This window comes from Nycticebus coucang, unplaced genomic scaffold (genome assembly GCF_027406575.1).
Source record: "Nycticebus coucang isolate mNycCou1 unplaced genomic scaffold, mNycCou1.pri scaffold_43, whole genome shotgun sequence".
NCBI classification, from domain to species: Eukaryota; Metazoa; Chordata; class Mammalia; order Primates; family Lorisidae; genus Nycticebus; species Nycticebus coucang.
Genome location: NW_026515577.1, coordinates 198,793 through 226,325, shown reverse-complemented (window position 1 = coordinate 226,325; position 27,533 = coordinate 198,793). Strand labels below are relative to the sequence as shown.

Here is a 27,533-nt window from a genome sequence, read left to right as displayed (position 1 = left end):
TCCTAAGAGTGATACACACTGAAGAGTTGTGAAATAAGTCACTTGGGTTCTGTTATAGTAGTATTTGAAGATAATTATTTAACATGCTGACTTTAACACACTATGTGTCTTTCTCCATGTGTGCGTACAGGATAGACCTCTGAAAAGCGGCCTACTTACTTCTAGATTATTGACTGTGTTTGCCCATTGCTGACCTAAAGGGCTATTCACTTGCAGCAATACCTTCTCTGCTAAGTTGAATTGCTCAACTCTTAAAACCCTTCCTACAGAAATTTCAGAGTCATCTCTGATTCCATGGCAGCCCCTACATGATAGAGTGGTGAATTAATTGTCAAACATGGAAGAAAGGATACTGAAAGTTGAGCAGAAATGGCAACATTTTGGAGTAACTAACCAATGGAACAAATGTGTGTTCTGCCTGCCGCCCTAACTGGTGCTCATGTTTTTTTTATCTTTTCAGTGGGATTTATTTACGGTTAAGTAAAAGTAGCAAATGTTACATAAGTTATTTCTTTAAGAACATTTAATTTATACAACTACATTGTTATCAAGCAACATTTATGGAATGTGCCCTGGATCTAGGATATTGAACTTTGTAACTATTGTAGCATTCTCTTTTCCAAGTTTAAACATGACCTTGTGCAGTGAAGAAGCATGGCTTCTCATTGTAGAGTTATCATGTATGACAACCTGACCTGCAGGAAGGCTTTGGGTGTTTAATCTTCTATTGATTTAGAAAATGATTTGTGTGTGTGATTATTCAACCCATATGATTGTTTCAATTCATTTTTCTTCTGCTGTGATTAAAATAAATCAGCTAAAACTAAGCAGTTTAGCAACATAGTCAATCAAATAGATATGACGTTATATCTTCTATAGGATGTCTTAGGCGATATTGATGTTTTATATTACACATATGTAGTTAATATACTTTGGGCAATAAAAAGTTAAAACATGTCTGGTAAACAAACAAAAAGAAAATTCTGAAAATCAATGCATTGTTTTAACAATCCCCCAAACCTGGATTTGTGTGTGTGTGTGTGTATGTTAGTGTCATATTAAAATAAAAAAATCTTGACACCTGCAAGATTTTTTTCATATTCCTATTTTATACATTTTTAGATAATGGAATAATTCTATAATTTTATTGCTAAAATCTTATTACTTGTTACTCATGATTATCAGATTTTCATTATTATCTGAATTTGTTGCTGTCATATTTGTGAACATCGATTATTTCACTGTTTACTTTTCCAAACATGTACTTACACTAAGATTCAAAAACTCTAAAGAGGAGTCATTGATAATAATAAATGTATAATGATCAGTTGGGACAATGAATAATCTTAAAGATTGAAATTTTTGTTGCTATGATAAGAATTCTGACTATCCAGTTAAGTTAGCTGTACAGAGTAGTATGGGGGGATCAGGAAATGCATATTTCCAAAAAATGATATTGCATGCTTATTTGATTGGGAGAAATTCTCTGGTCTGATGCATCACTGGTATTTAGGAGGGATTCTACCTACATGCAGCTTCTTCAGCGAGCTTGTTGGTCCCTCAGGGAGCCCAGTGATGATACGATGTCTTACAGCTTGTCACTGCAGATGTCTGTCTCTGCTCACTGCCAGGAAGGTTGCAGATTCTCCACAAAATCCAATGCTAAATTTAGAACTGAAGGAGCTTTGTTACAGATACCTGTAATACCAAAATAATCTAGTTAATATCCTGAGAGTTAGGATTTTTGCTTAAATTTGGCTTCTTGGTACAGTTGTTTAGCTTTTGCCCTATCATTCTCCTAATTGAAACATCATCCGTATTGGTAAATAATTGTTTTGTTACTCCTATGATTTCTTGAACTTCATTCTGATTCATAGCTGGTTTTCCGGCTTTGTCCCTTGAAGTACAGGATTTTGCTCCCGTCAGGCTGTGTGTGGCCATATATTCATTTGTGTATAGCACTTGCATTAAGTCATTAATAAACTTCAGAGGTTTGCTCTTATTAGAATGGGCAATCAGCCATTTCTCAATCTTGAACTGCTTCTTATCAGCCTGATGCTCTTCCTCAGCCTTCAAGGAAACTGGTGAACTGCAATTAGCATTAGAGTTACTGCATGTTGAAGTAAATGAATCTGGGGAGGAGTTGTTTGTTGCTCTCCAGAGGGTGGACGCAGACGTAGACGTGGTTCCTACACCTTTAAGCAGGGCTTCTGCCATACCAACCAGCTCCTCAAACTGGGTGACTGCCTGTGGTAACACTTGAAGTATGACCAAAGACTGTCGAAGTCTGCTGTTTTCTTTTCGTGTTGGTTAGTTTTTCTTTCAGGCTTTTTATTTTGGTGCACAATTCCTCTTTAGACAGTTCTGCTAAGGACTCTTCATCCTCACTGGAGATCTCACCGGGCAGAAAGTCATTTCCCGAATATGGGTCTCTCTGTCCTTTATCCAGGTCATTATTTGCATTTTGTGAGTTCATTGTCTGTCCTTTTCCTCTTTCCTTTTCTAAAAGCTTGAGTATTGGCAATTTCATCTGTTGGAAAGATCATCTGCATTTTCTCAATTTGTTATCAAAGGTTTTCTGAGATGTAGGAGGAAGGAATGTCCATGTAGATGATGCTATTCTGCACGTGGCCCAAAAGTTAAAGTTTTCCCGGGCTACCTGCTCCAAAGCCCCAGCCTCGGGGCCGGGCGCAGGGAGGTGGGAGGTAGGGGGAGCACCGCCAGGAGGCTCCCGCCAGCGCCTCGCCGTTCCCCCGGCTCCGTGGCGCCCCCTGACGCCGGACTCCCCAGCAGTTGGGCCTAGGAAGGCTGGACAGGCGGAAGCCCCAGGTGTCCGCGAAGCGAAGAGGTGCCTGGCCAGTGCACCTGAGGACAGTGCAGACAGGCCGGCAGCCCCGCGGGAGGGCGCTGGGCGCTGGGCTCTCAAGCCAGAGCGCAGCCCGCCGCAGCTGCTGCAGCCATGTCCGCGCACCCCGCAGCAGCCTCCCGGCCCTGGTGTCCAACTGGTGATCGTTTTGCAGGTCAATTGTGTTTCTTGGAAGCAGTACTGCGGGGGGGAAGAAGAATATCTCTGGGATTTCAGCTTGGAGGAAGACGAGTTCAGGCTGCCAGAACCGAGCTAGCACTTCTGAATGTGCCAAGAGGCAAGGCCCTGTGTCGTCCTTGGGAAGCTCCGGCGCCCCTACCATAATGGGCTGCTGGAGTCCTGGGGCTACCCTAGTCTGTGGCCGAAATCTTGCTCTGCTAAGGGCGGGAGGGATGTTCTGATGTGAGACAGTTGTGTCTCTGTGGGGAGGGGTTTGGGCTCAGGGACTGTGGGCAAAAGCTCACCCTGGTGGCATGGAGCCAGCCCGAGCTTAATAAAGGTTGCTGCGTAAACAAAGGTTGTCGTAGATAAAGGATGGGGGCGGGGCACGCAGTTGCCTTGGTTGCTCGCTCTGCGGAGCTGCCATAAGAGTTCCGGCTCTCATTGGCGCTGGAGCCTCTGGACATTATGTCCCTACTGCGACTGTGGACCCCACGGGTCCTTCTCACGGTGCAATTGTTGTGGCTGCTGATACAGGCAGCTCCTGTTTGGAGGTGGCCCCGGGACAGGGTCCAGCCTACCTCCGAATCTCCAGGGCCGAAAGAGCCCTGGTCTTCCCTCTCTTCCGATCTCTCACCCGAATCCCCTCATGTGCCTACACCCCCAGCAGATCCTGGGGACTTTGATTACCTGGGGTCTTCTGCTCCTTCCCACTTGTTGGCTTCACCTCAGGAGTTGCCTGAGAATTTGGCTCCATTCCTGGACAGGGATTCAGCTCAAGAGCTACTTCAAGGGCCAGATAGGCTTACTATTCTACGTCGTCGGCTTCTGAGGAATAAGCTAAGGAGACGACGAAGGCTTCCAGAGGTGGTTCCAACGCCCGGCTGGGATCAGAATCAAGTCCTGCGTCCTCAACTCATAAGGAAGATTCAAACTGTAAGTCCAGATGAGGTTACAGGTCAGCAGGCATTTGAAATACTTGTTCCACCTCTAGATAGTCACAGTTCAAAACCAACAACATTCATTGTTTCACCAAAGAACCTAAAGGAAGATCTAGCTCAACATCCACAGCTCACTAAAGTTGTTGTTGGAGCTCTAGACCAATTTGAATCAAAATCTCAGTCTTACAAACAAATTCTGCAGAATGACGATAATACAGATCAAAGTATGGATTTACTTTACCCTGGCAGCATACCTCTGGGATTTGCGAGAAACCCAGAGGTGGCTCAAGACACCCCTGCACAAGGTGAACTTTCTCAGTTCAATGTAAAAGATGAAAGTCGAAATCCAGAGACCCCTGAGAAGATCCCATCCTCTTTACTCCATCAAGAAACCCTAGAAGAGTACCCTGAGGAAGTAGAACCTTTAACTGAGCAGCAGGCCCCACAGCCTTTTGAGCAGGTAGAACCTTCTTTAACAGAGCAGGAGGCCTCAGCTCAGCAGGCAACTAATACTGAAGAGGATGTGTCTCAGCCAGTGATACATCATGAGGTAAATGTTCCATCTCCAACTCGGGCTGAAATTTATCATTCAGTCTTGCCCAAAGTCACAGTTAAACCTGTAGATCTGGAGCTTACACTAACTTCAGAGCCAAGTAACAACATTGAACCTACTTTAAGCCAGCAGCAGGCCCCAGCTCAGCCTCCAGAGCACCCTGAAGAGGTGGAACTTTCCTCAACCCAACAAGAGGTCTCACCTTTTGAGGAGGTTGGACTGTCCCCAACCCAACAAGAAGGCCCAGCTCAAAATCTAGAGCACCCTGAGGAGGTTGAACCTTCTGCGACACAGCAGGGAAACCCAGCTCAGCCTCCAGGCCTTCCTCTGGAGGCTGAGCCTTCCGTTAGTGAGCAGGAGCAGCCACCTCAGCCTTTTGTGTCTCCTGGGGAGGCTGAACCTTCTCAAATCCAGCAGGAGGTCACAGCTCAAGCTCCAGAGTCCCCCATGGAGAATATAGCTCAAACTCCACCTAATCATGAGGTGACAGTTCAACCTCCAGGTGAGGATCAACCTCATCTTTATTACTTGCCCAATGTTACAGTTAAACCTCCAGATGTGGAGGTTACCATAACTTCAGAGCCTACCAAAGAGGCTGAATCTTCTTTAACCCAGCAGGAGATCCCAACTCAGCCTCCAGAGCATCCTGAGGAGGCGAAACCTTCTGCCACCCAGGAGGAGAACCCAACTCAGCCTCCAGAGCATCCTGAGGAGGTGAAACCTTCTGCCACCCAGGAGGAGACCCCAACTCAGCCTCCAGAGCATCCTGAGGAGGTGAAACCTTCTGCCACCCAGGAGGAGAAGCCAACTGAGTCTCCAGGCTTTCCTGCAGAGGCTGGACCTTCCCCCAGTGAGGAAGAGCAGCCACCTCAGCCTTTTGTGTCTCCGGGGGAGATTGAACCTTCTCAAATACAGCAGGAGGCCACAGTTCAAACTCCAGATTCCCCTATGGAGAGTATAACTCAAACTCTACCTAATCATGAGGTGACAGGTAAACCTCCGGATGTGGAGGTTACCATAACTTCAGAGCCTGTGACGGAGGCTGAATCTTCTTCAGCCCAGCAGGAGACTCCAACTCAGCCTCCAGAGCATCCTGAGGAGGAGAAACCACCTGCCATCCAGGAGGAGACCCCAACTGAGTCCCCAAGCTTTCCCAGTGAGCAGGAGCAGCCACCTCAGCCTTTTGTGTCTCCTGGGGAGACTGAACCTTCTCAAATCCAGCAGGAGGTCACAGCTCAAGCTCCAGAGTCCCCCATGGAGAATATAGCTCAAACTCCACCTAATCATGAGGTGACAGTTCAACCTCCAGGTGAGGATCAACCTCATCTTTATTACTTGCCCAATGTTACAGTTAAACCTCCAGATGTGGAGGTTACCATAACTTCAGAGCCTACCAAAGAGGCTGAATCTTCTTTAACCCAGCAGGAGACCCCAACTCAGCCTCCAGAGCATCCTGAGGTAAAACCTTCTGCCACCCAGGAGGGGACCCCAGCTGAGTCTCTAGGCTTCTCTGTGGGGCCTGGACCTCCCACCAGTGAGCAGGAGCAGCCACTTCAGCCTTTTGTGTCTCCTGGAGAGATTGAACCTTCTCAAATCCAGCAGGAGGTCACAGCTCAAGCTACAGAGTCCCCTATGGAGAATATAGATCAAACTCCACCTAATCATGAGGTGAGTGGTAAACCTCCAGATGTGGAGGTTACCATAACTTCAGAGCCTACCAGTGTGGCTGAATCTTCTACAGCCCAGCAGGAGGCCACAACTCAAGCTCCAGAGACCACCATGGAGAATATAGCTCAAACTCCACCTAATCATGAGGTGACAGTTCAAACTCCAGGTGAGAATCAACCTCATCATTATTACTTCCCCAATGTTATAGGTAAACCTTCAGATGTGGAGGTTACCATAACTTCAGAGCCTACCAAAGAGGCTGAATCTTCTTCAACCCAGCAGGAGACCCCAACTCAGCCTCCAGAGCATCCTGAGGAGGTGAAACCTTCTGCCACCCAGGAAGAGAGCTCAGCCGAGTCTCCAGGCTTTCCTGGGGAGACTGCACCTTCCCTCAGCGAGCAGGAGCAGCCACCTCAGCCTTTTGTGTCTCCTGGGGAGCTCGAACCTTCTCAAATCCAGCAGGTGGCCACAGCTCAAACTCCCGAACCCCCTATGGAAAGTATAACTCAAACTTCACCAAATCATGAGGTGACCATTAAACCTCCAGATGTGGAGGTTACCATAACTTCAGAGCATACCAGTGTGGCTGAATCTTCTCAAACCCAGCCAGAGGCTTCACCTCCAGAGTATCCCAAGGAGGTAGAAGCTTCTCTAACCCAGCAGGAGCAATCAACCCTATCTCCAGAACATCATGAAGTAACAGTTTCACCTCCAGAGCACCATCAAACTCAACATTCAAACTTGCCCAATGACATTGTTAGGCCTGCAGATGTGCAGGTCACCATATCAGGAGAGCCTACTGCAGAGGCTACAGATCAGCTCTCAGTGCCAATCAGTGATATGGAACCTTCTGTAACCCAGCAAGAGGCCCAACCTCTGTCTCTAGAACCTTCTGAAGAGGTTGAACCTTCAGATCATGTGGTTACCCCGACTCCAGAAGTCACTAATGAGGTTGACATTTCATCCCAACTGGAGGCTCCAGTGCCCCCTCAGCAGTTTGAACCTTTGAAAGGCCAACAGCAGCCAAATGTCCCTGGAAAGGATGAACATTCTCCAATTCATCAAGGAGTCCCAATTCAGCCTGAGGAGCTTCCTGAGGAACCATCTTCAGGCCAGCAAGGAATATCACCAATTTCTCAACAACCCACTGTGAGTGTTGAACCTTCACTGTTCCACACACCTAAGCCTCCAGGATTCTCTACAATGGCTGAACATTCATTGTCAGATGAGGTATTTTCACCTCTAGATCTGTCTACAATTTTCAGAAGTCTTTCAACATTGCCTGCCACCACAGTTAAACATGTGGATTTGGAGGTTACCGTATCTACAGAGCCCACTTCTAAAGGCGAATCTTCCTCAACGCAGTGGGAAGATGCCACTCTGCCTGCAGTTCCCACTGAACAGGGTGAATTTTTGCCAACCCAGTCTGATCCCCTTTCCCTACCTCCAGATCCCCCTGAAGTGTTTGCATCTTCTCTAGTCCAGCAAGAGGCTGTGGTTCAGACTCCAGATCCCCCTAAGGAGCTAGAACTTTCTTCAGTCCAACAGGAGGCCCCAGCTGAGGCACCAGAGCCCCTTAAGGAAGTTGGACCATCTGGGAGCCATCAGGAAGCCTTAGGTCGTCCTCCGAAGTCCACTGAAGAGGTCAGACCTTTTCCAACAGAGCAGGAGTCTCCAGCTCAGCCTCTAGAGCTCCCTAAGGAGGTTATGGCTCAACCTCCAATGAATTATGAGATGATGGTTCCAACACCAGGTCTAGATCAAGCTCACTATCCAGCATTGCCCAGGGTCACACTTCAACCTTTGGACCTGGGGATTACCGTAACTCCAGAAGTCACCACAGGGGTTGGACATTCTTCATTCATGCAGGAGACGCCACCTCAACCTCCAGAGCTACCTAAGGAAGTTGTGGCTCAACCCCAACTATATCAGGTGGTGACAGTCATAACACCAGGTCAGGATCAAGCTCACTATCCAGCACTGCCCACTGTCCCACTTCAGTCTGCGGACATGGGGCTTACTGTAACTCCAGAACCTACTACAGAGGTTGAACATTCTTCATTCATACAGGAGACCCCACCTCAACCTCCAGAGCCACCGAAGGAAGTTATTGTAGGTCAGCCCCAAATATATCAGGAGGTGACAGTTATGACACCAGGTCAGGATCAAGCTCACTATCTAGCATTGCCCAGTGTCCCACTTCAATCTGGGGACCTGGGACTTACTGTAACTCCAGAACCTACTACAGAGGTTGAGCATTCGTCATTCATGCAAGAGACTCCACCTCAACCTGCAGAGCCACCAAAGGAAGTTGTTGTAGCTCAAACTGTAATGTATCAGGAGGTGACAGTTCCAACACCAGGTCAGGACCAAGCTCACTATCCAGCATTGCCCAGTGTCCCACTTCAATCTGCGGACTTGGGTCTTACTGTAACTCCAGAACCCATTACAGAGGTTGAACATTCTTCATTCATTCAAGAGACCCCATCTCAACCTCCAGAGCAACCTAAAGAAATTGTAGCTCAAACTGTAATATATCAGGAGGTGACAGTTCCAACACAAGGTCAGGATCAAGCTCAGTATCCAACATCACCCAGCGAAACATTTCAATCTTTGGACCTGGGAATTACTGTAACTCCAGAACCCACTGTGGAGGCTGAATATTCTACAGCTCCAATGACTACAGTTCCTCCAAGGCTCCCTGAGGTGACACTTGCACATCCCAATCAGGTTCAGGCTGAAAATCCAAATCCACTTCAGCCTGTGGACCTGGAGCTTTCCATAACTCCAGAACCCACTACGGACATTGAACTTTCTCCAATCATGCAGGAAACCACATCTCAACCTCCAGAGCCACCTAAGGAAGTTGTAGCTCAACCCCCAGTGCACATAGAGGTGACACATCCAACACAAAGTCAGGATCAAGCTCAGCCTCCAGCATTACCCATTATCACACTTCCGACTTTAGGCCCAATATTTTCCATAACTACAGAACCCACTGTGGAAGTCGAACATCCCATAACCCTGACGGAGACTCCACCTCCTCCTAAGTTCCCTGAGGTGACCTTTCCACTTCCCAACCAGGTTCAGGTTCAGAATACAAAAGTGACTGAAGGTCCAGTTCCATCTTATGTTGTGGAACCAACCTCACCTCCAGGGTCCAATACAGAGGTTGAACCTTCTCCAACTGTGCAGACGACCCCAACTCAGCCTCCAGAGCCACCTAAGGAACTTGTAGTACAACTACCAGTATATCAAGAGGTGACACCTCCAAACCAAGGTCAGGATCAAGCTCAACATTCAACATCACCCAGTGCCTCAGGTAAAAATTTGGAACTGAGGCTTCTCATAACACCAGTGTCCACTACAGAGGTTGAACCTTCTACAGCTCAGATAAGTACTGCTCCTTCTTTAAAGCTTCCTGAGGTGACGCCTCCACATCCAGACCAAATTCAGACTTGGCAGCCAAACCTGACCGAGGTCACAACTAAACCTTTGGACCAGGAATCTACTGTAACTCCAGAACACACCATGGAGGTTAAACCTCCAAACATGCCAGAGACCCCAACTCAGCCTCCAGAGCCACCTAAGGAAGTTGTAATTCGACCCCCAGTATATCAAGAGGTGACACTTTCAACACCAGGTCAGGATGAAGCTCAGCATTCAACATCGCCCATAGTTACGGGGCTTTCCATAACTCCAGTGTCCACTACAGAGGCTGAACCTTCTACAGTCCTAACAAGCACAGCTTCTTCTTCAGAGCATCCTGAGGTGACACTTCCACATCCTGAGGTAACACTTCCGCATCCTGAGGTGACACTGTCGCATCCTGAGGTGACACTTCCACATCTTGAGATTGCGGCGACACTTCCACATCCTGAAGTCACAGTTCCGCATCCTGAGGTGACACTTCAGCATCTTGATGTGACACTTCCACATCTAGACCAGATGGAGACTCAGCAGACAAACCCAGCTGAGGTCACAGTTAAGCTTTTGGACCAGGAACTTACCATGACTTCGGAACAAACTAGAGAGGTTAAACCTTCTCCAACCATGCAAGCGACTCCAACTCAACCTCTAGAGGTACCAAGGGATGTAGTAGCTCCAGCCTATTATGAAATAACAGTTCCAACACCGGGTCAGGATAAAGCCCAGCATACAGCATCCCCTGGTGTCACGATCACAGTTTTACCTTTGAGCCTGGAATTTGTTGTAACTTCAGCAACTACATCAGAGGTTGAACATCCTGTGGCTCTGGAAACGATGGCAGCTCCCCATCCAGACCAGATTCAGACTCAGCCTCCAATCCCGACTGAAGTTACAATTCAAATATCCGACTCGGACATTACCGTAACTCAAAATTCGTTGCCAAATTACAACATGGAACAAGAGATTGCCAATATCAACACCGACATGAACACCAGCATATGTGAGCTCTGTACCTGCAGAGATGAGACACTGTCGTGTGTTGGTCTCAGCCCAGAGAAGAGACTCCGCCGAGTGCCTGTGCAGGAGCCTGAAGCCTATAATGGCACCTTCACCGTCTTGTAAGTCACTTATCCTCATTCGTTCTCTGCATCCTGCCTCACATGGAAGCCTTTTCCTTGAGACACTTGTGGGCTTTCTTCATTGGTTGACTTTCTGCTTTTACCTTTTACTTGTCAGATTTTCCTTATCCTCATTCTCCTTTGTACTATTGTGCCCCTTCTCCAAACTTTTACCTGTGATGACTCTTTTTTTCTTTATCCATTTCTCTTTAGTCCCATCATATCATTGCTTACCCTCTACTCTTCTGAGTTTGCTTCACTCTCTTCACAGAAGCATATTCCTCTGGGTGGCACCTGTGGCTCAAGGAGTAGGGTGCCAGCCTCATATACCAAGGGTGGCAAGTTCAAAGCCAGCCCCGGCCAAAAAAAACAACAACCCAGGTCTGTCATTTATTAGTTTTGTGACCTTGGGCAATTCATTCCACTCTGTGGCTCAATTTCCTCATCTTTAAAATGGGGATTGTGATGCTTATCATTTCATAGGATTGTTGTGAGATTTAGGGGTGGGAGTACATGTAGTACTTACATGTGTATCAGTGCCTAGCATATATATATGAATGTTAACTATTATTATCATTATTCAGTCCTTTAATTATGTCCAGGCCTCATCTTTGTACCTGGTTTCCTGTATGTAGTGCCCATTTTGTGCCCAACTCAGGGCAGAGTATGACATTATCTCTAGAATATGAAAATGATAGGTAGGAAGAAAAGAAATAGGCATCAAGAGGGAGGTGGTTTTTAATTAAGTACTAAAGAGATATAGAGACCATAGATGCTGTAATTCACCAGAATCTATAATCATTGAGGTGTGGAGGTCAGGGAAAGCTCCCTGGATAAGCTGAAACTTTGCCTGGGGCTTAAAAAGCATCTATAATCTGTTAAAGAGAAACATTGGGAGGAAAGCCTAGGCAACAGCATGGCTGCAGGAAGGATGGGGATTTAGAAGACCAGTCTTGCTTCCAAGAATTGGGTTAGGAAGCAATGGAAAACGTGATTATGAAAAACCTTGAACATCAGATATGGGAGTTTGAAAGTTATATGCAGTGAGGTATGGAGAGCCATGGAAAGTTTTTAAGCAAGAGAAAGAAATGATTAAGCGCCTGTGGCTCAGTCGGTAAGGTGCCAGCCCCATATACTGAGGGTGGCGGGTTCAAACCCGGCCCCGGCCAAACTGCAACCAAAACATAGCCGGGCATTGTGGCGGGCGCCTGTAGTCCCAGCTACACGGGAGGCTGAGGCAAGAGAATCACTTAAGCCCAGGAGTTGGAGGTTGCTGTGAGCTGCGTGAGGCCACGGCACTCTACTGAGGGCCACAAAGTGAGACTCTGTCTCTACAAAAAAAAATAAAAGACAAAAGGATTATTTTAGAATCCATACATAGCATGCTCTAGAGGGGGAAGCTTAACTCAGGGAGACCAAATGCAAAACTTGTCTAGCAAAATTTAGAAGTAAAGTGAGAAAGGACTAAAGCTGAGTGCTTGTGATAGAAGTGGGAATAAAGTCCTGGGGATACTACAAAGGAAGGACAGGATTTAGTGACCAACTAATGAGTTGGGAGAGGATGTGTATAGGGAAGGGAGAAATCAAATGTGACTCCATGGTTTCTGTCCTGCATGATGAAGATAATGATGGGGGTGGAATACTATGCAGCCTTAAAGAAAGATGGAGACTTTACCTCTTTCATGTTTACATGGATGGAGCTGGAACATATTCTTCTTAGTAAAGTATCTCAAGAATGGAAGAAAAAGTGTCCAATGTACTCAGCCCTACTATGAAACTAATTTATGGCTTTCACATGAAAGCTATAACCCAAGAATAGAGGGAAGGGGGAAAGGGAGGGAAGGGAGGGGGGAGTTGGGCAGAGGGAGGGTGATTGGTGGGATTACACCTGCGGTGCATCTTACAAGGGTATATGTGAAACTTAGTAAATGTAGAATGTAAATGTCTTAGCACAATAACTAAGAAAATGCCAGGAAGGCTATGTTGACCAATGTGATGAAAATGTGTCAAACGGTCTATAAAACCAGTGTATGGTGCCCCATAATCGCATTAATGTACACAGCTATGATTTAATAAAAAAAAAAAAAGATAATGATGGTGGTATATAACAAGTGCAGCAGTCAGAGCCAATTTGAGGGAGAGAAGATCAGTTTGGGCATTTTTTTAAATTTCTGAGCATTAAACAACCAGAAAGCTTCTGGTTAAATGGAAATGTGCATTAGGCAGATGACTGTCTTATTTTTACCCCTGCCCCCAACTGGGAAAAATACACCTATAAAGTTAATAGGTAAAATTATTGCTGAGGGGCGGCGCCTGTAGCTCAGTGAGTAGGGCCCTGGTCACATACACCCGGACTGGCAGGTTCGATTCCTAACCGGGCCAGCTAAACAACGATAACTGCAACCAAAAAATAGCCAGGCGTTGTTATGGGTGCCTGTAGCCGCAGCTACTCGGGAGACTAAGGCAAGAGAATTGCTTAAACCCAGGAGTTTGAGGTTGCTGTGAGCTGTGATGCTACAGCACTCTACCCAACATAGTGAGATACTGCCTCAAAAAAAAAAAAAAATAATTGTTGCTGAGGAATAGGGAACAGTGTTAAAGGTAAAGATTTAAAGTTATCCACAGAGCTGAAACTGATTGTAAGGCATTTAACAGTTTGCTTTCAAACATGTCATTCATGGATATATTTACACTTTTTTAAAAAAAGTCATGGAAGTACATGTGTGTATATATGTGTATATGTATATGTGTGCATGTATATATATGATATAAGATAATTTATTATTTTTATTTCTTCATGGGTTTTCCCTGCACTCTCTTCTAGTATTTTTATAGTTTCATGTCTTAAGTTTAAATCTTTAATCCAGTGAGAGTCTATCTTAGTTAATGGTGAAAGGTGTGGGTCCAGTTTTAGTCTTCTACAGGTTGCCAGCCAGTTCACCCAGAACCATTTGTTAAATAGGGAATCTTTTCCCCACTGAATATTTTTAATTGGCTTGTCAAAGATCAAATAATGGTAAGAAGCTGGATCCATCTCTTGGTTCTCTATTCTGTTCCAGACATCTACTTCTCTGCTTTTGTGCCAGTACCATGCTGTTTTGATCACTATCGATTTATAGTAAAGTCTCAGGTCTGGTAGAGTGATTCCTCCTGCAGTGTTTTTATTTCTGAGTAATGTCTTGGCTATTCGAGGTTTTTTCTCATCCCATATAAAATGAAGTATTATTTTTTCAAGATCTTTAAAGTATGACAGTGGAGCTTTAATAGGGATTGCATTAAAATTGTATTTTGCTTTGGGTAGTATGGACATTTTAACAATGTTGATTCTTCGCAGCCATGAACATGGTATGTTTTTCCATTTGTTAACATTTTCAGCTATTTATTTTCTTAGAGTTTCATAGTTCTCTTTGTAGAGATCTTTCACATCCTTTGTTAGATAAACTCCCAAATATTTCATCTTCTTTGGCAGTACTGTGAATGGAATATAGACCTTAACGTTTTTTTCAGCTTGACTACTGTTGGTATATATAAAGACTACCGATTTATGAATATTGATTTTGTAACGTGAGACACTGCTGTATTCCTTGATCACTTCTAAGAGTTTTGTAGTAGAATCCCTGGTGTTTTCCAGATATACAATCATATCATCTGCGAAGAGCAAAAGTTGATATATGATAATTTAGACACATAAGTGATTTTATCCATTTATTCATTCATAACTGATATTATCTTCCAAGAGATTGGACAGACAGGAAGTTAAGCTTCTGAGGAGATGCCTTATTATTTGAGCCCATAGCCCCACATTCTTTCTTTCTTTCTTTCTTTTTCTTTTTAGACTTTCTCTTCCACATGAATTCTATTGTGTACAGAAAACAGTGCATACTGGCATGAGGCTCTGCCACATCTTCACATCGTTTCCATTTTCCCTCCTATGGTTTCTCTGATGTTTAATAAGACTGAGGACCACTGAAAACCTTTGCCACATTATCGATATTTGGAAGATTTCTCTCCAATATGAATGTTCGTATGTTAAGGTTTGAGCTCTGGTTAAGGTCATTGCCACACTGTTCACATTTGTAGGATTACTCTCCAGTTTGAATTCTTCTATGCTTAGCATGCTATCAACACCAGGTCAAGGCACTGCCGCCATCTTCAAATGGAGGGTTTCTCCCTGTGTGATTTCCTCTATGTACAGTGAGGATTGAATTTGAGTTAGAGTTTGCCATACTGTCCATATTTAAAAGGTTTTTCTCCAGAATAAATTCTTCAATGTCTAGAAATGTTCACAAACTAATGAAAGTCTATGCCACATTTTGACCACTGTAGTTTCTTTCAAGAATGACTACTTTGATGAACAGAAAGGGTTGAGTACAGTGTAAATGCCTTGCCCCCTTCTTCACATTTGTGGAGTTTCTCTCCACAAGAAATTCTGTTATGTTCACTATGAGTTTAACTAAGGAAAAAGGCTTTAGTGCATTCTCTAAATGTGTAAGTTTTATGTCCAAAGTAAATTCTTTGAAGTACAGAAAGGTTTGAGTCACATTTAAAGGCTTTGCCACACTCCTGACATTTGTAGTGTTTCCCTCCAAAGTGAATTCTTTGATGTCTAGAAAAGCTTGTGTAGTACTTAAAGGATTTTCCACATTCTTGACCTTTATAGGGTTTCTCTCCAGAGTGAATTCTTTGATGTCTAGAAAGGTGTGAGTGGTGTTTAAAGGCTTTGCCACATTCTTCACATCCATAGGGTTTCTCTTCAGAATGAATTCTTTGATGTACAGAAAGGTTTGAGTACTTGTTAAAGGCTTTGCCACATTCCTGACATTTGTAGGGTTTATCTCCAGAATGAATTCTTTGATGTCTACAGAGGAGAGAGTGCTGGTTAAAGGTTATGCCACATTCTTCACATTTGAAAGGTTTCTCTGCAGAATCAATTCTTTTTCTTGTCCAGAAACGTGTGAGTGTTGCTTGGTAAGTTTGTCACATTCCTTCTAGTTGTAGGTTTTTCTTCCAGTATCAAAATTCTCATGGTTACGATATTTTGAACTGTGGCTAAGACATTTGCCATCATTTTCACACGTGTCTAGTTTCTCTCCAGTATCAAATCTTGAGCAAGACTGAAAACCTTGGCTACCTTCTTTGCATTTGGACTGTTTTTTCCAATGTGAGTGATCTTATGTTCTGTAACATGTGACCAGAAGTTAGAGGCTTTCCTATAGCTTTTACAATTAAAAGTTTTCTCTAAGGTATATATCATTATTTGTCCATTGAGATTTAACAATTGTCTGAAGGTGTTCAAAGAGTTACTACATTGGAATACTTTGCCATAGGTAGCTGTTAATCACTGGTGAAGTCCACTGTAACTTACTTTCTGCTCATCACACTTATACACACTTTCCCAATATTTTGTTAAGTTTAAATTCTCGGAGCCATAGCTTTGATATCTGGTCAGGATCATCTCTGGAAATAAAATATTTGTCCCCCACTCTTGAAAACAGTCTTCAGTATAATGAGTATATAGAGCTGGGTGCTTGACTAGTGTTTGGTGTGTCTTCGCCTTCCAGGGTTCTTTGCTTTGCTCCAGACAGGTGATGAGTTCTGGCTTAGAGACAGTAAGACCCAGGAAGAACAGGTTTCTGTAGGTCTCTAACATGACTTCCCCATACAAATGCTGCTGAGCAGGGTCCAAGTAGGCCCACTCTTCCGTAGAGAATTCAACAGACATGTCCTTGAATGTCAACACTCCTTTGGATTCTTCCCTGAGGACCTTTTGAATGTCACCACGAGGGAGGGATGCTGGGCGCTGCAGGCAGACAGCTGCTCAGACAGCTCTGGGCATTTCCCAGCTTCCGGGATGTCCCGGTGTCCTGCAGGTCAATTCTCTGCAGAATCAGAGTGACAGAGGCTGCTGCAGAGACACTTAGGATCCCCAGGGAAGGGAACAGCTGAAGAGGAGGCCCTAGCTCAGAGCCCAACTCCAGAGACAAACGCTGCTCAGAATCCTCGGTTCCGCCTTCTTCTTTCTGGCTGTGCATCATTTCCCAGCTCCCAAGATGTCCCAGTACCTGCAGGTCACAGGGTGACAGAGGCTGCTGCAGAGACACCTGGAATCTCCAGGAATCCCCACATTATTTCTTGATTAATTGTGCAAACTAGGAAGCTCATAGCTCTGGAAATGAGAAAACTGGAAGTATTTTCTGTATTTGAATATCTCCTGTGTTTCTTCACAGAAATTTCCAAGGAAACGCTATTTCTTACATTGATGAGAATGTATGGAAATCATACCGTTGGACTGAGAAATTGTGAGTATATTCTCTCCAGATATGAGTACAAAAACTTAGTTGCATTGTAAGATCCTTCCTGGTCCAGAATTTTGAGGTCAACGCTTTTAAGGAAAGGTATTTCTTCCTCCACATCTCAAATCAATGTCTGTTGATTATAATTCTATGATTATTTAAAAATTAAATTTGGTGGGCTCTCTTTAAACGAAAGAGTCAATTTAAATGTATTTTTTATTATGTAAGTAATACACATTATACTCTTAATATATAAAAACAAAATAACAGGTATAATGGAAACCCTCCTTGTGCCCTGATGCCTGGTCCCTGAGGTAACCACTACTCCTAAGTTTGGTGTATATCCTTCCAGACCTTTTCCCAAGTATTTGCCTACATACATATTTACATATAGCAAAAGAAATTTTTTGTGTGGCCTTACGTTTTTTGTTTTATAGAAATGGTAACATCTTACAACTTGATTCTTTCACTTCATGATACATGTTAGATTTTTCTTTCACAGCACTTAGAGGGTTACCCTATTCATTTAAACTCTTGCATCATTCCATATTATGGATTCCATACTATGGATGTGGCATGAATTATTTAATAATTCCCCTATGGATGGATGTTTAGATTATGTCCAGTTTTCTTTTCTTTTTTTTTTTTTTAGAGACAGAGTCTTACTGTGTCACCCTCGGTAGAGTGCCCTGACATCACAGCTCACAGCAACCTCCAACTCCTGGGCTTAGGCAATTCTCTTGCCTCAGGATCCTGAGTAGCTGGGACTATAGGCGCCCGCCACAATGCCCTGCTATTTTTTTGTTGCAGTTTGGTGGGGGCCAGGCTCGAACCTGTCGCCCTCGGTATATGGGGCTGGCACCCTACTCACTGAGCCACAGGCGACACCCTCCTATGTCCAGTTTTCTTGTTAGGTGCATTGCTGCTTCTTTGTAAACTTGGGCAAATATTTCTGTAGAACAGATATCTAGAAATGGAATGGTTGATATGAAAACAATGTAGGTATTAAATTTTAATTGTCCTCAAAAAGTTGTGCCAACTTATACTATACTCAACAGAATATGACAGCATTTTACCACTGAGTATTCTCCAACTCTTTGCTGATATGATGGGTGAACAAAAAGGGTCCTGTCTGAATTTGACTTTATTTTATTTTTTTTTTTTTGGCCGGGGCTGGGCCTGAACCCACCACCTCCGGCATATGGGACCGGCGCCCTACTCCTTGAGCCACAGGCGCCACCCAAATTACCTAAACTTTCTTTTTTTTTTTTTTTTTTTTTTGGTTTTTGGCCGGGGCTGGGTTTGAACCCGCCACCTCCGGCATATGGGACCGGCGCCCTACCCCTTAAGCCACAGGCGCCACCCTCTGAATTTGAATTTTTCTGATTACTCTTGAATTTAAATACCTTTATTTGTTAAAAGTTGGTGAACATTTGTGTTTCTTCTGAGTTTTCTGTCCTTTATCCATTTTCCTTTTGAATTGTTTTTATCATTTTCTTATTAATTTATTAAAGCAGTCAATTTAGATACATAAGTTATTTTGGAAAAATAACTGTAGTAGTTTCTGTGTCATCAGTTCAACTTGTATAGGTGATCTCTGAGTTTTCATTTTTGAAAATAGAGATGTCGTTTTATTTTCCATTAAAGTTTGTCCCCTTGTAATATGATTCCATTTATATAAAGTTCAGGAAGAGGCAAAACTAAAGTATGTTGTGTATGACTGACATATAACAGGTAAAACTATATTTTGAAAACAAGGAAATTACTATAAAAGTTAATATAGTGGTTATCTTCAGAGGTCAGAGAGAGGGTTGTGATTGGAAAGGGCCACACGAGCTTCTGGATGCTCATGGTACTCTTTCTTGACATGATGATATTACATGGGTACCTGCTTTACAATTATTTAAACGGAACATTTAAGTTATATGCATTTTATGCACATTGTATTTCTCAAAAAAAAAAAAAAACATTTTTTAAATGGGAGGAAAAGCCTACTGACTTCACTTGTAACCTGACATAGGTCCATGTGGTGCTTTAATAATAACATTGTGGGGCTCGGTGCCTGTAGCTCAAGCGGCTAAGGCGCCAGACACATACACCAGAGCTGGCAGGTTCAAATCTAGCCTGGGCCTGCCAAACAACAATGACAACTACAACCAAAAAATAACTGGGAGTTGTGGCGGGCACCTGTAGTCCCAGCTACTTGGGAGACTGAGGCAAGAGAATCTCTTAAGCCCAGGAGTTGGAGGTTGCTGTGAGCTGTGACGCCACAGCACTCTACCCAGGATGACAGCTTGAGGCTCTGTCTCAAAAAAAGCAACAACAACAAAAAAAATTGGGGGGAAAGAGATGAGGAAATGGCAGTTCTGCTGGTCTTGATTAGAACCAGTGTTGGGTTCTAACAGGGATTTTGTGATCTAGAGAGTAGGCATTAAATATACAATTTGGTGGGAATAGTGGGTAGGTGTGTGTGTGTGTGTGTAGAGATTTGGACACAAAAAGGAAAATGTGAAAAAGGTTTGAATGAAAACAAAGCAGATGTTGCCACCTTGAAATTAAATAAGAATTAGTGTATTCAATTGGCACCATTACCCAGGTTTCCTCCACAGATAGGAGTTAGTCCTATATGGCAAATAGTTTGCATTTTTATTTAGAAATAACCTCTTCCTTTACACTGTTGGTGGGACTGCAAACTAATTCTACCTCTTTGGAAAGAAGTATGGAGAATCCTCAAAGAACTCAAATTAGATCTCCCATTTGATTCCTCAATCCCACTATTAGTCATGTATCCAGAAGAAAAAAAATCATTCTATCATAAAGACATTTGTACTACGTTGTTTATCGCAGCTCAATTTACAATTGGCAAAATGTGGAAACAACCTAAATGCCACCAACCCAGGAATGGATATACCAAACTGTGGCATATGTATACCATGGAATACTATTCAGCCATTAAAAAAGATGGGGACATTACATCTTTTGTATTAATCTGGATGGAATTGAAACACATTCTTCTTAGTAAAGTATCACAGAGTGGAGAAGCAAGAATCCAATGTACTCAATACTAACATGAGGCCAGTAGATAATCTGATACATTCCCACATAAGAGAAAAACTCAAATCAATTCAAGGTCTGGGATGGGGAAAGAGGGAGCAGGGAGAGGGGAAGGAGGAGGATGGAGGTGCTCCCACTCAATGGGCCCAATGTTCGAGTGTATGGCACACTTCTTGGGGGCAGTACACAATTATAAGAGGAACTCTACCTAACTAATGCAAACATTGTAATCTATTTCTTTGTGCCCTCAGATTAACCCGAAACAATAATAAAATCTTAAAAAAGAAATAACAAATAACCTTATCCTTTTTCAGAATTCTCAGTGAAAATCATTTGACCGAATTACATAAAGATTCATTTGAAGGCCTGCTATCCCTCCAGTATTTGTAAGTTAGTTAGTTAATCATATTTATTTATGAGCTTTTAGTGATATGATCTGTAAAGTGAATAAGGGGTTCAAATTAGATAATCTCTAAAACTTCTTTCATCAATAAAATGCTGCAGTTCTCTAAATCCGTGTAGAGTTTTAGCCCGTCTCTAGCCCATCTCTGTGCATTTTTAGTTTTAAAAATCATATAGATAAAATACTGGGCGGCACCTGTGGCTCAGTCGGTAAGGCGCCGGCCCCATATACCGAGGGTGGCGGGTTCAAACCCGGCCCCGCCGAACTGCAACAAAAAAAAATAGCCGGGCGTTGTGGCGGGCGCCTGTAGTCCCAGCTACTCGGGAGGCTGAGGCAAGAGAATCGCTTAAGCCCAGGAGTTGGAGGTTGCTGTGAGCTGTGTGACGCCACGGCACTCTACTGAGGGCCATAAAGTGAGACTCTGTCTCTATTAAAAAAAAAAAATCATATAGATAAAATACGGATAGAAAAAAACTTTGCTTATAAGGAAAAAGTGGTAAATAACATCTGAGCAATTATTGACACCCATTGAACCTTGTTTTATAAGTTTTATATATCATCTGCTTATATTTATATTTAGTCTACACCCCATAGAGCAAATCTAATCCACAGTCTGTTTTTATTTACAGCCTGTAAGTTAAGAATGCTTTTTACATTTTGAAAGGGTCTGTAAAAGAAAAAGAAAGACAAGAATATGCAACAGAGACCATATGTGACCTACAAAGCCTGAAATATTACTATTTAGCCTTCAGGAAAAGGCTAAATTTGGGTGGCGCCTGTGGCTCAAAGGAGTAGAGTGCCAGCCCTAGGTGCTGGAGGTGTGGGTTCAAACCCAGCCCTGGAGAAAAAAATGCAAAAAAAAAGAAAAAGAAAGAAAGGAAAAGGATTTGAAAAAGTTGGTTTAGTAGCATGAGAAGAATTAAACTTTAAGTTGTTGCTCAAAGGAAAGGAAAGGAAAATATAGACCATCTACACTAGTTTGAATGCCATTAATCCAGAATTTTTTGATAATTTAATCTAAATTAAATTAACATTTAACTATTAAATAAGCAGATGAATTATAAAGAATAAATATATTTAAAAATATAAAATATTAAAGAATATTAAATATTTAATATAAGAACATTATATTAAAATCATATAGATACGATTTAATTTAATCATATAGTAAATATATATATATTTAAGAGAATAGGCTGGCAGTGAGGATTTCATAGCAGAAATTACTATATTCTTATTGAAAATAGTTGTTTAAGGACAGGTGCAGGGTGGCGCCTGTGGCTCAATGAGTAGGGCGCCAGCCCCATATGCCGAGGGTGGCGGGTTCAAACCCAGCCCCGGCCAAACTGCAACAAAAAAATAGCCGGGTGTTGTGGCGGGCGCCTGTAGTCCCAGCTACTCGGGAGGCTGAGGCAAGAGAATCGCGTAAGCCCAAGAGTTAGAGGTTGCTGTGAGCTGTGTGACACCACGGCACTCTACCTGAGGGCGGGACAGTGAGACTCTGTCTCTACAAAAAAAAAAAAAAAAAAGGACAGGTGCAGTGGCTCCCACCTGTAATCCTAGCACTCTGGGAGTCCAGGGTAGGAGGATCCCTTGAGCTCATGTGTTCAAGTGCAGCCTAATTGAGAGTGAGACCCTGTATCTACTAAAAATTAGAAAAATTATCCAAACATTATGGTGGGTGCTCATAGTCCCAGCTACTCGGGAGGCTGAGGTAGGAGGATAGCTTGGAGCTCAGGTGTCTGAGGTTGCTGTGAGCTAGGCTGACACCATGGCACTCTGGCCTGATGCAACAGAATGAGACTTTGCCTCAAAAAGAAAAAAAAAAGTTGTTTAAATTATGGTTAAATGGTATAGCTAGAAATGTTTACAATGAATAAGCATATTACCAATGCTCCTAATTCTTCCCAAATTACAAAATGAAAATTTCTCCTGCCTTATTGCCAAGGAGGGAATACTTGCATAGTATTTATTTCTAAAGATTAATGATGTACACACTAATTTTTTTTTTTTTTTTTGTAGAGACAGAGTCTCACTGTACCGCCCTCGGGTGGAGTGCCGTGGCGTCACACGGCTCAAAGCAACCTCTAACTCTTGGGCTTACGCGATTCTCTTGCCTCAGCCTCCCGAGCAGCTGGGACTACAGGCGCCCGCCACAACGCCCGGCTATTTTTTCTTTTTGTTGCAGTTTGGCCGGGGCCAGGTTTGAACCCGCCAATAAATACTTGCATAGTATTTATTTCTAAGAAGATACTATATCCCTTGCTATGAAAGTCTGAGTTTTATCCTTTTCCCACGGCAAAGAAGTGTGGTCAAGAAGTGTGTACATCGGGCGGCACCTGTGGCTCAGTGAGTAGGGCGCCGGCCCCATATGCCAAGGGTGGCGGGTTCAAACCTGGCCCCGGCCAAACTGCAACAAAAAGAAAAAATAGCCGGGCGTTGTGGCGGGCGCCTGTAGTCCCAGCTGCTCGGGAGGCTGAGGCAAGAGAATCGCGTAAGCCCAAGAGTTAGAGGTTGCTTTGAGCCGTGTGACGCCACGGCACTCCACCCGAGGGCGGTACAGTGAGACTCTGTCTCTACAAAAAAAAAAAAATTAGTGTGTACATCATTAATCTTTATTAAGCTCACTAATGTTGCTCTTTAGCAAATAGATTCTTCTTTCAAATGTAGAAGACTTAAGGGAAGTAGGTACATGACACTAAAAATAGTCCTTTGAATGATCTAACCTTCTAGGCCTTAAAGGCATGACCACTTTGGTACTGGTCTTCTTAGGCACCTCTGCCACATTTCGGAAAAAAAGTAAATGACGTAATTGCTCAATGGAGTAGGCCCTTCCTTACTTCCACAATGAAATATGCATATTTTGTAAGCTAATCTTTCATGTTAGGATATATTCTCATTCATTTAAAAAATGCCAACCAATTAAAAAAACAAAGAGAATATGCCAACCACTTTGCCTAATATTAGAGTCAGAGAGATGAGTAAGACAGGATTCCTACCCTTCTAAGAACTTAACATTTCACAGGGGAAACAAACATGTAAGCATCAACCATAACGCCAGAAGCACTAAGAGGATGACAAAGGGCTGGTTGCAAAGGCCCAGAAGAAGGATACAAAGTAATAAAATTGCATTTCTTTTAAAATAGTTTTTTTTCTTCTTCTCCTCGTTCTCAGCTTTTCACTCATTTTATAAATACAGTAGAACCTCCATGGTTGACCACCTCCATAATTTTACCTCATTTTCACAGACCAGACATGCGCCACATGTGCTCAGTGGAAGTTCCTTATGCCGACCACCACTGTATGTTGCCTGGTTTGTTATAGTCCAGTAAGTGATCAGCTTAGAGAGGTTCTACTGTATTCTCATGTGTCAATTTTAAACACAGTGGGCTTGCAGATGAGCAAGACCTAATCCCTGCTTTCAAGGAGTTTATACTTAAAAGAAATGGGAGCAAAAATAACTACATTGAAAAGAAGACATAGCTATGGGCACTAAGAGGGACAAACTGCTTCTGGAGCACAGAAGGAGGAGAAAAGACTTGAGTTTGGATCAGAGAAGATGTTCCTAGAGCAATGCTGCTAGAACAGGATCTATCAGAAGGCCATCAGATATCCTTAGACAGATTTCCTGGGACAGATTTTGGGGGAAATACTCTAAACTTGGAAAAGGGAAATGGGAGAAAAGCAAAATACAGCAAAGTATTTGAGGAATGCTTTGAGTACCTGTAGAGTGCAAGGAGAGAGAGTAGGAGACTGGAGCCAGACTTTCTAGGGCTTTGAATGCCAAGCAAAAGCCATCGCAGGGAACCATGCTATACCACCATGCTTTACGCCCATCTTAAGTCTGCACCACAAGCACTTGGAGGTCTTGTTAGGCCTTGGTTATGGACTACAACTCCACAGCTACTGATTCAGTCAGTTCAGAGTAAGGCCAAGGATTTGCATCTTTCATAAATTCCTATATGCTGGTCTTTGAGAATCACTTCTGGAGAGTTCATCTGGTCAATTGTGTGCAGGATAGTTTAGAACAATGGTTCTCAACCTTCCTCATGCCGCGGCCCTTTAATACACAGTTCCTGTGGGTCGCGACCCACAGGTTGAAAACCACTGGTTTAGAAGGAAGAGATACCAGTCAGAACAGAGTGACAACAGCCAGGTGAAGAGCGAGGGATAAACTGGAGTCAAGAGAAATAGTCAACTATAGTTAACGGGTGTTTTCAAATAAAAATCCAGTTCCGTGTTGCCTTTTGGTACGTCCCATCACTGTACCACCGAAAAAACTGCTTTCATGGAATATTAAGGCAATATAAAACCAAAATGAATTTCTATTAATATGGTATAATTCTGAATTAGTTCAAAGTTACGTATTAATTAGAAGGGTAACTTCCTTTCAAAGGATGTGAAGGGATAGCTTTTATCTCTTTTGGTATTGAAGTAGCTTAGAAAAACAGAATTAAACCAGAAAGGTGTAAAAGTGAGGTTATTCCTTTTCATATTAGAAATTATATAGAAAAATAAAAACTTGAAGCTTCTAATCTAGAATTTGATGAGGCTACAAAAGGTTGTTTAATCAAGTCTCCTGCTGCCCAGGGAAAGATTACATCCAAAATCTTTTAAGATCTACAGTTGCATATTTTATTGGTGAAAATCATGAAATACAGGGAGTATTAGGAGGCTATGGAAAGTTCAAATACAAGTCCAAAAGTTTAGAATGTAGACAAAAGCTACATATTCATTATTATCATTCTAAACTCTACTAGTTGTTCCTACTAATTTGGTATCGAATCAAGGCAATGTCTTCCTTTCACTTTTTCTAGAGATTTATCCTGCAATAAAATCCAATTTATTGAAAGACGTACCTTTGAATCACTACCATTTCTGCAGTATGTGTAAGTTACAAATAGAACTTCATTACATTTGGAACTTTTATTAAGCTTATAAACCCTCTGCTATTCATTTTGAAATATGATTAAAATTTTACTAGTAGAAAGTTACTGAAATTATATAGCAAATTCATTTAATCTCTAGCAAAGATTAGTGTGAGAATTATTACACAGATCAGAGGGGATCATAATAGAACAATGGTCTCAACTAGTGGGATTTTGTACCCAGACGACATTTGGCAATGCCTGGAGACATTTTCAGTTGTCACAACTGTGGGTATGTTACTGACACCTGGTGGGCAGAAGCCAGGAATGTTGTTGACCTACAATGTACAGGACAAATCCCCCAAAGAATTATACAGCTAATATATCAATAGCACTGAAGTTGCAAAACTCTGTCGTAGAGAAATAAAGATCTCTTAACACAAGTATTGGCTGAGCATTCACTGGTTTGTATCTACACATTGCATGTATAGTAAATAGGAAAGTATAAATCATGAGCCAATATCTTCTACAGCAAAATTTCCTTCATGTACGGAGAAAGTACTGAGGTTATGTTTTGTCATATATAAGTTAGAATCACTGCCAAATGATAAATGCTCTGAAAGAATATCTTTTCTTCTTCTTTATCGGCTTATGTCTTTCCTTTTTCTTGTTGTTTTTTGTAGAAATCTTGGTTGCAATTTAATCACTGAACTGAGCTTCGGAACGTTTCAGGCGTGGCATGGAATGCAATTTTTACACAAGGTGTAAGTTAAATAGATGAACACATAAAAAGCTATGTGTAAAAGCATCATTCAGTTATCAGTTAACTAGGTATAAGCTCATTATGAACTCTGAATAGCATATCTTAAGATCTATCCAATTTTTCTGTTTTAATTTTTTTTAAAGTTATATTTATATTTCAGAGAAAGGATCCATCCATTTTTTTCAGGTGAGGAAACTAAGGGACAAAGGGGCCAGGAGACTTGTGTAACTTCCATATGACAAGCTCTGCTTTCCCTAGAAATGATCTTTGGTATGGGTGATAAAAGATGTCAAGCAAGTAATGCTCAAATTAGCATTGTCTTGGGAGCCCTAGCAATGCTGCTTTGATTTGTGAATTGTCCTTGAAATCCTACGTTTGAATATAACTTTGATTCCTACTCATGTACAGTTTCTAACCGCTGAAATGTATACAGCATACAGCCACAAAGAAGGAAGCGTAACACAAAGTCCTCCAGGGTGCAAAAGGGGAAGGATGTTTTCTCGGCGTCAGTTTCTTTTAGTTTTCTATTTATTTATTTATTTTTTGGTAGAGACAGAGTCTTACTTTATTGCCCTCGGTAGAGTGCTGTGGCATCACACTGCTCACAGCAACCTCCAACTCCTGAGTTTAGGTGATTGTCTTGCCTCAGCCTCCCAAGTACCTGAGACGACAGGCCCACGCCACAACGCCTGGCTCTTTATTTTTGTTGCAGTTTGGCCGGGGCTGGGTTTGAACCCGCCACCCTTGGTGTATGGGGCCCGTGCCCTACGCACTGAGCCACTGGTGCCACCCAGAGTCAGTTTCTTTTAAATGGTAAACCAGGGTGGCGCCTGTGGCTCAAAGGAGTAGGGCGCCGGCCCCATATGCTGGAGGTGGCGTGTTCAAACCCAGCCCCCGGCCAAAAAAAAAAAAAATAATAATAATAAATAAATGGTAAAGCAGAAAGAATTCCAGAAAATCTGCCATAGGGCACTTCTCTCCCTGTCACACCAAACCTTATTTTTTCTTAAAAATACATACCTGTGAAGAATGATCTGTGGGCATCTTTGCACTGTGGGGGAAAATGGTGTTCATGTTAAGCTATAGTGCAAAAAATGTTCAGAAAGAAAATACATTACTTTAGCCTAATTCCATATACTTGCTTTCCTGACAACCCTTCAACAAGTAATGTAGAGGGGCCAGGCACAGTAGCTCACAACTGTAGTCCTCGCACTCTAGGAGGCTGAGGCAGGTGGATTTCTTGAGCTCAGGAGTCCGAGACTAGCTTGAGCAAGAATGAGACCCTCTCTCCAAAAAAGAAAAAAATAGCAAGGTGTTGTGGTGGACACCTGTAGTCCCAGCTACTTGGGAGGCTGAGGAAAGAGGACCACTTGAGACCAAGTATTTGAGGTTGCTATGAGCTGTCTTGCTATGGCACT

General features: G+C 42.8%; 1 protein-coding gene across 2 annotated transcripts in view; it reads left to right on the top strand.

Annotated features, from left to right (window-relative positions):
* The window catches only part of LOC128579277 (leucine-rich repeat-containing protein 37A2-like), a 63,865-nt gene that overhangs the window by 11,731 nt on the left and 24,601 nt on the right, over positions 1 to 27,533 (top strand). For both annotated transcript variants that reach the window (XM_053581443.1, XM_053581444.1), the window contains exons 2-5: positions 16,962 to 17,033; positions 20,396 to 20,467; positions 25,302 to 25,373; positions 26,036 to 26,116. In XM_053581443.1, the coding sequence (XP_053437418.1) occupies positions 16,962 to 17,033; positions 20,396 to 20,467; positions 25,302 to 25,373; positions 26,036 to 26,116 (297 nt within the window). The remainder of the gene's footprint in view (positions 1 to 16,961; positions 17,034 to 20,395; positions 20,468 to 25,301; positions 25,374 to 26,035; positions 26,117 to 27,533) is intronic.